The sequence below is a fragment of the Thalassophryne amazonica genome, chromosome 4, assembly GCF_902500255.1.
Source record: "Thalassophryne amazonica chromosome 4, fThaAma1.1, whole genome shotgun sequence".
NCBI classification, from domain to species: domain Eukaryota; kingdom Metazoa; phylum Chordata; class Actinopteri; order Batrachoidiformes; family Batrachoididae; genus Thalassophryne; species Thalassophryne amazonica.
In genome coordinates, this window is record NC_047106.1 from 88896151 (window position 1) to 88911346 (window position 15196).

The following is a 15196-nucleotide window of genomic DNA, read 5'->3' on the forward strand; positions in this document are numbered from 1 at the left end:
AGTTTAATGAAACCTGTCCAAAGTCAAAGGATGTCCAGAGACCAACAGAATCGTCTCTACAGATAACAGCTCAATAAAGCCTAGAATCCCACACTCTAGGAAAGGAACTGCTGTCTCAATGGGAAAAATTGATGTAACAATTTGCATAGCCTTGAACTTTTTCTAAATTTTTACTTCCACAAGTTTTGGAAGCTGCCGGAGCATTTTGATAGCAAACACTGAGCAACCTTCTAAGCACCCTGTTTTGTGAAGTGTAAATGGGCACAAGCCTGCATTAGAGCACAAATATGTACATTCTAATGTGATCTTCTAATGTGAATGTAATGAGACATTTTTAATTTTATATATTTTTCTTTTCATTTTAGAAAGATCATCTTACCTTCAGTCAGGCTTTTTGCATTCTTCATTATTCTCTGTTCTGTTCTCTGATCCACTTGGTCGTTCTTGTCCTGCAGGTGTTGTCCCTCCTCCATGGGTTGGGTCTGACACTGACTGGAGCACTTGGTCTGGCTTTTGCGATTCATCCATGTTTGACTTAAAATCTGGCTTTTGGGTTTAATGTGTGATAGTTGCCTGGCTTGTGCGACAGTTTGGCTCTGAATGTTGGTTCTTGAGAAAGTTTGGGTCTCGTATTTGGCCTTTGTGTGGATATCCGATTGAAGCGTTGCTTCAGCATTAACCTGATTATGATATAAACTTATTTCATTATGAGTATGCATTTCACATTTAGTCTGTCTGTTGGTTTCCACTTGGTATTGCATTTGCGGATGGTGCTCAACATGAGTCTGTGATTGTGCCTGGTCTGGTTGTGTCTTTTTAATTTGTTTCTGAATGGTTTGTCCAGATAGCCTGGATGAGATGAATGTTTGGTTGCAACCAGTTCCTGCTCGTTTCTGATGTAGTGGAACCTTCATGGTGCTAGCTTTGGCACTGTACATCTGGGCCAGTGTTTGAACTTTGCTCAGAATCCGCTCTGAGTTCTCTATTACCACTGGGTCCACAACTGGATCATTCTCAAACAATCCAATACCTGCTACACCTGATTCCATGCCTTCAAATAAGGTCCGGTTAGTACTGACAAGCCTTGACTGGCAGGACCATTGACCTACTTTAATTTGACTTGGAAATTCTTGGAGTTTTCCACTGGTCTTGACTAGGATTTTATGTGGGGTCCAGCTGGATAGTTTTGTTGTATCAGTTCTCTGACATTGGTTAGTAGATTGCAGAAGTGTGACAGATTCTTTATGGTTTTTACTTGGTTCTGCAGGGGCTGGTTGATCAGGTTCTTGACTTTTCACTTTAGCTTGAATGCTGCTTGCAACTTTGGTTTGTTCCATCTCTTGAAGAGGATTTTTCACTTGTTCCCCAGTAGATTTTACACTTCCTGTATCATACTCTCTGCATTCCAGTCTTTCCTCCAATTCTTTGCAGACATTTCCATTTTTTTCATGAATTACATTCTCCAGCTCATCAACCTCTGGACTGTTTGGGTTCACCTGCAGATTCAAGTCTTCTTGGTGTTGATTCTCTCTCTCTAGCATCGTCGTAGAGGTCAGTGACTTGATGGCATCAGTTTCTCCTTGTCTTTCTGCATCCAGGGAGCTTATTGTTTTTTCATCTTGTGAGTCATTGTGTGTGTCTGCTGACACTGAGTTTGAGAGAGGCATGAGACTGGGTGTGGAACCACATTCTTTGTCTGCACCAACATGCAATGCTGTAGTTGTGATGCCATATGATTCACTGTTTGATTGTCCACTCTCTGGCTCCATCTGCTGTCCACGTAGATCAAAGCGAGACACTGATTCCTTTACCAAGCCTGACGGGATGTGAGAGAAACTGTTTCGCCTTCTTGATGCCAGTCCTCCTTCTTCCTCTTCTTCCTCCACCTGTTCAGCCTCAGCTGCTGCCTCGTAGTAACTCCTAATCTTTTCAATGATCTTCTTGTCTTGCTTGGTGAGATGCGTGCTTCTTTTGGGCAGCGCACACTTCTGGCTGCAGTAATTAAGGTCTGACCTCAAAGAAGAACTGCGAATCTCGCCATTCTTTTCCTCTTCAGGCAAGTCACAAACACTGCTTTGCTCCTTCACTTCCTCTGTTGAGATGGTGGGATGAAAGTCAGAAGTTGGAAGAGGAGAAGAAATCGTGGTTCCCGTAAAGTCTGTGATGCTCATGGCACTTTCATCTCTTGCTGTCTCTTGTTCTTCCTCTTTTGTCATATCTGCTACAATAGCCTCCCCTTCAGCCTTTTCTTCTTCTCCTGCTCGAGATGTTCTATCTGCAATTTCTTGGATGTCATCTGCAGTTGTTTCATTTTCAAATCTGTTTTCTTTACAGCTGGTTGGGCTTTGGAGGTGACTATTGTCCATCTCAGCTTTGTCTTGCTCCTGTGACACTGTGAGATTATCTTCTGTACTGGGAAGGCAGGGCAATGGAGGCAAAGGACAGGTGAAGTTGGTTTGGCTGGATAGAAGTTGGTGCTGGCTGGGATCATCCATTACTTGTTCCTGAGGGAGACATAAAAATATTAATAACTTTTTCTGCTTGGAAATACAGTACCAGTCAAAGGTTTGGACACATGTTCCCTTTCAGTTGAATGGGATATTCAGTTGAATTACAGTTCACGGTCACCATAAGATGTTATACAAATAATGAATGTTCATGAGTTCAATGGTACGAATATTTCATGAGGTGAAAGATGGAATGTTCCAGTCAACAAAGCGCAATATGAAATATTCGTACCATTGAAAGAATGAGAAAACATTCATTATTTGTTTTATATAACGGCAAAATCAGATCCTTGTCATTGGATATTTTATTAATTTTAAACAACAGAAAAGGGACTTACATTTTGGTGTTTGTCACTGGTGCTTTGACATCAACAGTCCAACACAAACTTTAAATAGGAGTCCAAAATTGTTCTCATTGAACTTGCAAAAAACAATCCTGACGATGTAGTCCGTGATGCTGTGCACTAACTTTGAGTACAGACTGCTGTCTGCTTTCCTCACTCCAGCGAAAAATAGCATCAGAAATTTGTCCAGCTTTTCATTCTAACTTCATCCTCTTCATCCTAACAGCTCTTCATGCCTGTAGACGGCTTACGGCGTGGTGGATTTGTTTTCTTTTTGTGTTACAAGAATTAGAACCGTCAATTGTCTTCTTCAAATCGTCGTCCATAAGCAAAAGAAACTCCGCCATGTTTAGCTAAACACTGTCCCCACTAGTGTTGGCACGCGGGGCTGACGCACTGTGCGATGGTACAAAGCGTATGCTACAAAATTTGCACAGTAAATGCAACGTAACACAAATGGGAAGAATAATCCATGTCACATGACATACAAAACACCAATCAAATGACATGGATCCACTCAGACGTTCTAAAATTAGTAATGATTTTGGACTGCTCTCCAGTTCTTTTTGTGGTGTCACCATCCACATAAAGTTAAATTTATATCAGAGTTTCCCATCTGATGATCCCTTTTACATGTAATGGTCCAGGGTGATTTGACTTTCACCGCCGTTAAGATCATCTTCAGTAGTGCTGCATGGGTCAGGGTGTTTTATCACCCGCACCCACCCAATCCATCATGAGAGCCAGACCACTCTGCCCCACCCTCAGTAATATGAGCTGATTTAGCAAACATGATCATTGGGTCTATACATGTGATGGAATTCATACAATCAAGGCAGAATATGTCACATAAATTCAAAATTCAAATCACAGTCACATGAGCACATACACACACTCGTCTGGGCAAAACTGTGCCGTCTGGCACCACAATGCTACAGTTTTTTTCTTAGCTAAAACTGATTACTGCCAGACTGCAAGTGCATTATAATTTACATTTCACAATTATGATTGGGTGCAGAGAGATTTCTGAGATGTAGGTTATGGTTCTTAATGATGACACTTTATTAAGCATAGCACACCATCTGTTTTAGTATAACACTGTTCTAAACACTGCATCTTTCAAGGAAGTCAATTATTGTCCTTGTTGTTTGCATTGAAAATTGACTCTGCCTCACATCATCACCGACAGTCTGCCACAACAGAGGACAGGAATTCTGCAATGATAACTTGTTTGGCCGTTTCAATGCCGTTTCAACGCGTGTGTGAGAGAGAAGGGAAGAGAAGATAGAAGCAATCATATTACCTGTTGTATGCCATTTAGAGAGCCTGTGATGTATGTGCAAATTGTTAATTGCTCAGTGACGTGTGTTTTGTCACATTGTGACCCGCTCTCCACACAACATTTTCTCACTAAGCTCACCATCAACTGCCCAACTTGCGTGTCAACCTGCAACTTGTGGGTATCTGCAGGCTTACTGAAATTTAGTCGAGTGCTTGGTGGCTAAACTCCCCCTGGGATTACAGTTTAAAGTGGACTAACCATAACAGTTGTGTCACTATGAATGGAGGTAAGTCCCTCCCTGGTTCTGCTTTGGTTGATGAACTCCAGGATCTCCTCTGTGATGGACAGGGTAGGAGGAGGACTGAGGGGAGGCAGTTCTTCTTCTTCAACCTCTTCCTCTTCCTCCTAAATAAACAAAATTAACAGAGATTTAAAAAAATGGTTGTTTTTAATGAAGGGACGGTCTTTGGAGAAACTTGAAATGGTCAGGAAAACTGACCTTTCTAATATGTAGAAATGCACTCGACACAATGCTACGTCTTTTATCCTCCTCTAATTTGGATCTTAAAGGACATGTCACATGTTATTTAATGTGTTGGTCAACAACACAACATCAAGGTGTTGGTGATTGTAAGTCTATCCGTGCACACGTGTTCACGATCAGTGGACGCTGACATATTTTATTGGTAATTAAACCTCTCACTTGGCGAGTCAGCAGGTACATTTTCAGAAAACATTTTACTCTGTATTTCTCAGTGGGTGATGTCAGTCCAAGAAAATGCAGAAACAGCACAAAACCAAACAGAGAGAGTGAAACGAATGTTGCAACATCAGATCATGGAATGACTGATCATTCATACGAAAGTGACGGCTCAGCGTTCATTCAGATCAATGGACCTGCTGAGCAGACACTTGGAAAAAATTGGGAATATATTATTTTCAGGAGCTTCAGGAATTTCTACCCGCTCGCAGATGTGCACTAGCGTAGTGTACATCCCTTGGCTCATTCGGTGCGCTCCATACACAGAGGATAAGCCAGACACTTCACCCTCTATGCTTTAATCTTTTGAGAGAGTCTGTCAGATTTTGCATCCAGATGTGTGCGGTGTGTGCTGTCTGTATCACAGTACGATGCTGTTTCAGTCTGGTTATAACTGTCACCATGAACATGCACATGGAACTCTCTCCTTGATGCCGTTTTTACAGGCTGCCTGAAAACACAGCTGTATTTCGTATACTCAGACTTTTAACTGTGCATCGTCAACACACTTATGAGCACACACAAAGTTTTGTCTCTCATGGAGACTGTGTTTCTAACAGGCTGCATTCAGGACATCTTCTCACACTGGAGAACAGCTGCTCTGTTTCTGTGACTGCATCAAGATGAACAGTTACCATTTTAATAAACGAGTCAACATGACACAACATCACACTTATAAATCCACGGCACCGTCCTTACATTAGCAGCAGCTGTCTACATTCTTTTCAACAGTGAACTGGGACATTTGCTCGGAGTGATATAAACACTGTGGGAAACAGAAAATAAATACTTGGCAGTCTCCATCTTTATCTTTAGAGATAGGTCACAGAAGTACATAAATTAATAGCGGTATGGTAAATGGACTGTATTTATTTAGCACTTTTCAGACACTGATGCCAGAGGGTGCTGCCATGCAAGGTACTCACTATACACCGGGAGCAACTTGGGGTAAGGACCTCGCCCAGCAGCCCTTAGTGATTTTCCAGCCAGACGGGGGTTTGATCCTCATCTCAAGCCCACTGCTTAACTACTAGACCATCACCTCCCCAAATATCATCACATGGCAACTAATAGCCATGATCTGAGTTGTTAAGAATCCTGTGTGACATGTCCTTTAATTCTTTCTTTGTCCTGTATTATTTATGTATACTTCATATCGTGCCATGTAAAATCTAACTTGCACTAAAGAATTAGAATAAGATGGTTTTGTACACTTAATGTTCCGTTTTTGTTTTTTCTAAAAGAAAATTCTAATAATACAACTTAACACAATATTTTTGCTCTTAACTAACTAAATTGTTTGGGACCTGTTGGCAAAATCTTGTTTCGTTTTTTTTTTTTTTTTTGGGTGGGGGTGTAAGTAATCTAATCCATTGCTAAGTAAAATACCTCTTTTGCCTGCTTTGGTCCGAGCTGCAACGTCAGACTGGGTTCAATCCGCTCTGCCTCCACTTCAATAACGGAGGATGCGAGGGTACTGCTGCTCCCTGCTGATCCCAGACTCCCCAGTTGGCAGAGTTCACCTTCACTGCCGGCCTGCTGCAAAAACAATGGCAAGCAATGCACAGCGCATAAAAAGTGGAAAACCGTTTTATGTTTTGATTTTTCTGGCTGATTGCCTTTTATAATCTGTCATGCTCCTGAAAATATATATTCCCATTGTCACTCACAAAATTGATACTCTTGCAGAATTATTCAAGCAAAAAACAGTGCCCTTTAGTATGGTAGCCAATAAGGGTCACAATGCTTTCAAATTAAAACAACATGGTATCAGGTGCATAAAAAAGTATCCAACCTTAGGGCCCCTTCACACATAACATGAAAGATGCAGAAATCGGAAGAAAATCTGCGAACCAAAAACAAAATGGTCAGATAGGCATGAAACTGCGGCGGTTTCGTGCACGCTCGTGTTCGCGCGCATGAACACAGTGCGAGCATGTGGAAAGTCGTGCACACAGCAGCAGAGAAAAAAAAGAAAAACACCACAATTCATAATACTTAATTCCTGTTATAAAGAGCTGACTTAGCCTCCGCCAAGATGTACACCCAGAAGTAATGAAATGATGTGGATCACTGTTCTCTCTTTCCTGTTTTACATGAATTACCTGATGCGCTTGTCTCATGAAGAGCTGGCCGGCTCCCGTGTCATGAAGAGTCGGGCTCTCATGTCATGAACACCTCAGCCAGCATGGCGTGTCCAACACGCAGTGATCCGCTGCAAATATGATATGTGTTTTAATTATTACAATATGGGGATATCCCACAATGACACGCCTCGCGGAGGCATCCCCTGAGGTGATTTCCTGCATGGCACGATATTCACCAGCATTGCAGTGCACTGAGGCAGCGGTCAGCTGAAGCAATATGTCCTTTAATTTATTTCCATATGAGGACAGCAAGAAAGCATCAGCGCTTCACAGTACAGTCATGCGATGTCATATCCTACAAGCAATTACAGGTGTTCCCAAGCTATGACTTACGAACACAGATATCTGAACAGCTGCACGTTGCAGGGACATGCACGCCATGTCAGCAGGTCTCAGCAGCTCACAGAAAAAAAGGCTCACTCTCTGTTGCTTTGTTCTGTGATTTTAATTTTATGTGCAGTATGTAGTATTATGTGTTTGTCCTGCATCTGTCTGATGTCTGAGTTTCAATGTAAAACCTTGCATGCATGGTCACCTCCAGCTATCAGTCGGCGGTCAGCTGACATGCGCCGTATGTCTATAACATGCCCATGAGCAAAGCGGTCACACAAGAATGAGTTCACGCCTTGACCCTTATTTATTTTCTGTCTGTCATGTAAACTACAATTTACATGGTGGAAATAACATCAGCCGGCCAGGCTGGCTTCACACAATGCCCCATGAGGGTGTGAGTGCCCACCCACACATGTGCACTGTGTGTTCTCCAGCTGAGTTGCAGTACCCAGCGGTGAGCTGTTTCAGCAGTGCACTGCACAATGACTGGACTCCAGGACCTTCAGCCACAAGCTGACAATGTTGGATTCATGGTGTGTGTGTGTGTGTGTGTGTGTGTGTGTGTGTGTGTGTGTGTGTGTGTGTGTGTGTGTGTGTGTGTGTGTGTGTTGGTGGGTGGGGGGGGTGACACGGCACACTCCACAAACCGTTTGTGTTGGGGGAGCGAATGACGAGAACACACTCCACACGCCATTTGTGTGTGTGTGTGTGTGTGTGTGTGTGTGGCGGGGGGGGGGGTTCGGCACAGTTAGACCCATGTGTGCTGCTAAGTGATGCCACACTCGCGTTGCACTTAGACACTTTTCACAGACAGTTTGAATGTGGTCACCTGCTGTCTACTATCGTACCAGAAGCGCGAATAGCTGCGCCTTTTCTAAGTGTCCAGTGAGCGGCGTTAGATGCTCATGTGTGGTACCTGGAATTTGGCTGACACCTGCCGAGAGGGGGATCAAATGAGCACGTGCAGGGCATTCGCTGTCTTTTGGCAGCTTGTGTGCATGTACAGTTGTGGCGACAAGTGTATGAGGTGCTGATTTTTCACACATGGCATACAATTCCTCCTTCATGCACCAGTCGGCTTCAATTGTGTTATGTGTGAAGGGGCCCTTTTGTTTTCCCACGAAAACAAATGCAGCATGCGAGTCGTCATTTGTTAGAGGGAATGTGAATTTTTCTACTTCGCAGCACACGTCTGACACAAGCACCAAGCCAGAGTGCAGACATGTATTGTGCCCCCATCAGATTTTCATGACGGAATGACTTGAGGCCATTCACAAGCTGAAATGACCAAGTGATTGACAGAATACAGACTTGGTCATGGATGACTGTCATGTCACCATACAAGAACTTGCGGAGGACATAGGAATTAGCACAGGTTCCATTTTGATGGAAGACTTGGACAGATTTCCTACTGCCTCACACACACTGTTCTGCCATTGACTGAAGCATTTCTGGAAGTCCTCTTTTGGAATGGTGTCCAGCTAGCACTTTGTTTTCTGCACAATGTCTTCTTGTGTATCAAATCAAATCCGTTTTAGTGTTCTTTTTTTAGCAGCCAAAAATCAGAGAGCCATACCATAGAGTAGGAAGTCTAATGAATTACAGGAGTGATGCGTTCGGCCAAAAAAGCCTGAATGAGCTCTTCGCATGCCCAAACCCAAGTCCCAGCCTCAAGTTGTTCCATCATATTAAAATCTGAAGAAGGTGCAGTACGTCTGTATTCTTTATCTTGGTGCTCATGTCTAGTGTGCTCTGCGGATGAGAAAAAATAACACATGCACAAGAAGGTTCCCTACACCTCTCCACCAAATGACACCTCACATGCTTCATTTGTTTCCGTGGTATAAAATAATGTCGGATGCTATTTTGATGCACCTCGTATTTTGGCCCCATACTTCCAAATTAAGACACCACTAGCAAAAGCGGAAAATATTAACAAACGCCACCACCAAAAAAATAAAAAAAATAAAAAGAAACTCCTGCATCAGCAACAGGTAGTTGCATCAAAAAACATCTTGCTAATTGAAAAATGCTTACAGCGAATACAAACATAACCTGCAGCACATGTAACACTAGTAAACTCTTTTTTAGAAGTTGTCTGCTTCAGAAATAAAATGTGCTATTTATTATAGATTTTGGCATGCAGAATTCAATAAACAAAATGGCTTATTGGCTACCATTTCCAAGACATTTAACTTTTTCATATTTTATGTCTATATAATTAGATTGTGTTGTCTGTAGAATTTTCATGATAAATCATAAACATACAGTGAGGAAAATAAGTATTTGAACACCCTGCAATTTTGCAAGTTCTCCCACTTAGAAATCATGGAGGGGTCTGAAATTTAGGTGCATGTCCGCTGTGAGAGACATAATCTAAAAAAAAAAAGAATCTGGAAATCACAATGTATGATTTTTTAAAATAATTTATTTGTATGTTACTGCTGCAAATAAGTATTTGACCCCCTACCAACCAGCAAGAATTTTGTCTCTCACAGACCTGTTAATTTTTCTTTAAGAAGCCCTCTTATTCTGCACTCTTTACCTGTATTAATTGCACCTGTTTCAACTTGTTACCTGTATAAAAGACACCTGTTCACACACTCAATCAATCACACTCCAACCTGTCCACCATAGCCAAGACCAAAGAGCTGTCTAAGGACACCAGGGACAAAACTGTAGACTTGCACAAGGCTGGGATGGACTACAGGACAACAAGCAAGCAGCTTGGTGGAAGACAACAACTGTTACGATTATTTATTAGAAAGTGAAAGAAACACAAGATGACTGTCAATCTCCCTCGGTCTGGGATTCGATGCAAGATCTCACTTTGTGGGGTAAGGATGATTCTGAGAAAGCTCAGAACTACACAGGAGGACCTGGTCAATGACCTGAAGAGAGCTGGGACCACAGTCACAAAGATTACATTAGTAACACATGATGCTGTCATGGTTTAAAATCCTGCAGGGCAGCAAGGTCCCCCTGCTCAAGCCAGAACATATCCAGGCCCGTTTGAAGTTCACCAGTGACAGTGAGGAGGCATGGGAGAAGGTCATGTGGTCAGATGAGACCAGAATAGAACTTTTTGGAATCAACTCCACTTACCATGTTTAGAGGATGAGAACAACCCCAAGAAAACCATCCCAACCATGAAGCATGGGGGTGGAAACATCATACTCTGGGGGTGCTCTTCTGCAAAGGGGACAGGACGACCGCACCGTATTGAAGGGAGGATGGATGGGGTCATGTATTGCGAGATTTTGGCAAACAACCTCCTTCCCTCAGTAAGAGCATTGAAGATGGGTCATGGCTGGGTCTTCCAGTATGACAATGACCCCAAACACAGCTAGGGCAACTAAGGAGGGGTTCCGTAAGAAGCATTTCAGGGTCCTGGAGACCTGAACTCAATAGAAAATCTTTGGAGGGAGCTGAAACTCCAAACCTGAAAGATCTAGAGAAGATCTGTATGGAGGAGTGGACCAAAAACCCTGCTGCAGTGTGTGCAAACCTGGTGAAACACTACAGGAAACGTTTGACCTCTGTAATTTCAATCAAAGCCTACTGTACCAAATATTAACATTGATTTTCACAGGTGTTCAAATACTTATTTGCAGCAGTAACATACAAATAAATTATTTAAAATAATCATACATTGTGATTTCTGGATGTTTTTTTTAGATTATGTCTCTCACAGTGGACATGCACCTACGATGAAAATTTCAGACCCCTCCATGATTTCTAAGTGGGAGAACTTGCAAAATCGCAGGGTGTTCAAATACTTATTTTCCTCACTGTAGATCTTCATGTTTCTCTGATTGTTTATGTAATAAATATTTCATATTTCTGTACCAAAAGGGTTATATTAAATTTATTTTGGAACTAAAGTGATTATATATATATATATATATATATATATATATATATATATATATATATATATATATATATATATATATATATATATATTATACAAATCATGGATGGTAAGGAGTCAGAAAAAGCAATATGCACACTCGGCTACGCTATAACTTTTCTTCATCCAATATTTCTCTTTGTTAAACGACTTGCCATCCATTAATTGTTATGTTCTCCACCCCATTTTTGTTGTGAACAGCATATGATTGATTCTGATGCGATGAATGCTTCTAAAACGTCAGTAGCATGTTTGTCTACCTTCTTAGTGTTTTTGGCATCCTTGGAGTTCAATATTTCCACCAGTTCCTCCTCTGTGAACTCAGCAAACCTCACTGGCAGACGATTTTCTGCTGTTGTTGACATGTTTGTTGCCATTTTTTCAACCAGCGTCTGTCAGCTAGTTCCTGACCTTCATATGCCGCGCTCTGATTGGCTAGCTGTTGGCAGTAAACTCTAACACTATTGGTCAGTGGGAACCGATCCAATATAACTTTTGGTCCTAGCCTTTTTGGATCTTTTTGGATCCAACATAACTTTCTGACGTCAAGCATGCCAAAATACAGGTAAATGATGGACAGAAAGGCTAAGCTGTGATTGGCTATTGCAATCTGAGTGGAGAACATACATACATACAATACATACATATATATATATATATATATATATATATATATATATATATATATATATATATTAAATGGTAAATGGACTGCATTTATATAGCGCTTTTCCATTTGCATCAGATGCTCAAAGCGCTTTACAATTATGCCTCACATTCACCCCGATGTCAGGGTGCTGCCATACAAGGTGCTCACTACACACCGGGAGCAATAGGGGATTAAAAGCCTTGCCCAAGGGCCCTTAGTGATTTTCCAGTCAGGTGGGGATTTGAACCCATGATCTTCTGGACTCAAGCCCAACACCTTAACCACTGGACCATCACCTTACTTTTTTAAATGGCATCTAATATATTTGTATAATTCCATGGACACTTGAATACCACTACCGTTTTCATGTATGTCTGCTTTCTTCTTTGAATTTTCCCAGGAAGTTATTCAATTACCAAGCTCTCGATACATCATGAGATAGTGTAGTGTATTCCATTTGTGGAATGTGCAGGTACTAGGGCCCATGGGTACCTTTCACGTACTACCAAATGCATAATGTGTATTTGGACACCGTACAGACTGTGCGTATTGCTTTTTGCCTACTTATATAGTTCACCAGTATACATATTTGAATGTAGCCATGGTTATAGATTTGAAACAGTGAATATAGACTAAATGTGGACATGCAGGTGTATGACCTATCCCTCTCATACTCAGTAAACTAATCTTAAACATTCTTACCTTCAAAGCAGCTGGTTGGTGGCAGAGATGTCGAAGGGAGAAAAAGAGAGTGAGAATGTGAGAGGTTGGTTGTTGTGGCAGTAGCATGCTATTTTGCATCCAAAAGATACAATAACAAATCTCTTTAGTTTGTTTCTTTTGGCATGTTGTGCTAATTAAGCAATATTTCTCTTTTGGCATGTTGAGCTTAACATCAGAGCACTTGATAACTGGGATGTATTGCTACAGGTTGTGTTGATACATGCGCTATCAATTAATCAAGAATCCTAGTCAGGGAGCTACAGGCAACGTGAAATGTTTGGCAGACTAACATTTGGCTTGAGACTCTTTCCCAGCATACAGTGGATGAAATGTGGGAGGCATGCTGATAGGCTGAAAACATGACATAGTATAGAAATAATGAATGTTTATGAGTTCAATGGTACGAATATTTTATGAGGTGAAAGCTGAAACAAACCACTCGGCTTTGCCTCGTTGAATGGTTTGTTTCAGCTTTCACCGAATTAAATATTCGTTCCATTGAAAGAGTGTAAAAACATTCATTATTTTTTGTTTTATATAATGGCTAAAATAGATCCTTGTCATTTGATATTATACTAATTTACAAACAACAGAAAAGGGATGTACCACTTCAGTACAGTGAAAAAACATAACATCAGAAATTAATCCAGCCTTGGTGCGTCACTGCAAAACAAACTCCACCATGTTTGTTTAAAAGCTCTGTGCCACCCGGCTTGCATGAGTGTGCGCATGGTGTGCGCTCACACAAGCGGGAAGGTGCTTGTGCGAGCGTGTACTACCAAAGAAAAAAAGACTGTGTATTTCCTCAGTGCAGCGAAAAAAAAAATCGCGTGAGACTGCTTACAGCGCAGTGGATTTGTTTTGTGTGTGTGTGCGCGCGCATGCATTGTGTGTGTGTGTGTGTGTGTGTGTGTGTGTGTGTGTGTGCAGAGTGCAATGGTACCAAACGTATGGAACTAAATTTGCACTCTACATGGAACCAAACTGCACTCTAAATGCAATACAACACAAATGGGACGAATAATCCATGTCATCTGGCATACAAAGCACCAATCAAATGACAAGGATCCACTCAGCAGTTATATAACATAACACAGCAACCGCAGAAACAAATATACTAATATATATATATACTAATAAATGTGCCACACTTGTCCAGAAGGCCAGAGGGGTTTCTTTGCAATCTTGAGTACAAAGTGCTTGATGCTTAGGATGAATAGGCTTTTGGTCAGGAATCACTGAATGGCCATTCTTAAGCGTTGCAAATGCTGCGACTCCGAGGGGGAGATGCTCAAAGTGACCCCAAAATTCACTTTATTTGCCATGATTAAATACATCCTTCAAACCACCTTTAATGTAATCTTCACAGTGGTCTTTTGTAGGATCCATCATTCTTAAGTGTCGAGTTGGCTGCATAAGCCACTTAAAAGTGATGTAATTAATGCTAAGGCCTTGCTCTCACTGCCTCCGATGCCCTTACCAAGTCTGTGGGCTTGGTAAACGCCACAGCGGGCGACTCACACCGCCGCCCAGGTCCAGAGACTACGCTTGCTGTTTTGATGCGGAGCGCAGCCCGCAAGGATAGACTTCTTGCGGAAAAATCTGCAGCGCCGCAGGGTCTCGGTAACTGCAGCCGCAGAGCTCCGTGGCTATTGAGAGAAGTTTGTATCTTTTTAATGACTTGGATTCTCTGCGGTTCCCGCATCCGTACCCCGCAATGGTAACACCGGAGGCAGTGTGAGTGAGAGGTAATTTGGCAGCGCAGTCTCGATTGAGAGCGGGTGCTAAAAGGGGTAAAATATGATGCATATGACAAACTTTATCGACTTCCGGGGACAGAAACATGGCACTTTCTCTGAGTTTTTGAGCAACTTACACCCAAAGTGAAGATGCAAAGAAAAAGTGGCGATGCGGTGGAAAGTGGACATGTGTTGCGGTGTGTTTATGATCCGGAGCTCAAACGTGTCGAGGCAGTTGTGCAGATGAGAGAATACAGCTACTCTGGTAGCTGTGTAGTCTAACACTTACCGACAACAACCTCTTTGCCTCGTCTTCCATTCTCCACTGGGAAACGAAAAAAACTGCACTTTTCACAAAAACAAAACAGTACACCATTTTCCTGTTAGAACTGATGCTGTTTGTGGGAAGAGACTAATCTCTGGGCGGAGTGTGGGATTGTCAGCACAAACCATTTGGAGGATGGGGGTTTCAGCCATTTTAAACTGGCACGTCTTAAACTGGCAGGTCCGCCCAGCTCAGTTTTCTCAGTTTTCTGAGCTGGGCTGAATGGTTTGTGCTGAAACGCTCAAACTCTGCCGATTATCTGCCATGTTCATGCTGGCTGTCCCCATATGTGGTCAAATCCCGCGATATCACGCAGGTGTTCAAAGGAGACTGCGCTGCCCTATTGTCACTTTTATTTGTCATTGCAAGAACATCAATGGAACTGATAAAGACACCGCCTGAAACTATACAAATATAACACAGATTCTTAATTTTGCTGCAAAGGCCTCTTAAGAATGGATCAAAGGTCACAAG

At 42.0% G+C, this 15196-nt stretch overlaps 1 protein-coding gene across 3 annotated transcripts in view; it reads right to left on the reverse strand.

Moving 5' to 3' along the window:
• Positions 1-15196, reverse strand: part of plekhg2 (pleckstrin homology domain containing, family G (with RhoGef domain) member 2) — a 372433-nt gene that overhangs the window by 25189 nt on the left and 332048 nt on the right. For all 3 annotated transcript variants that reach the window (XM_034168230.1, XM_034168229.1, XM_034168231.1), the window contains 4 exons: positions 12638-12648; positions 6283-6432; positions 4392-4538; positions 380-2504 (listed from right to left, as the gene is read on the reverse strand). In XM_034168230.1, coding sequence (XP_034024121.1) covers positions 380-2504; positions 4392-4538; positions 6283-6432; positions 12638-12648 — 2433 coding nt within the window. The remainder of the gene's footprint in view (positions 1-379; positions 2505-4391; positions 4539-6282; positions 6433-12637; positions 12649-15196) is intronic.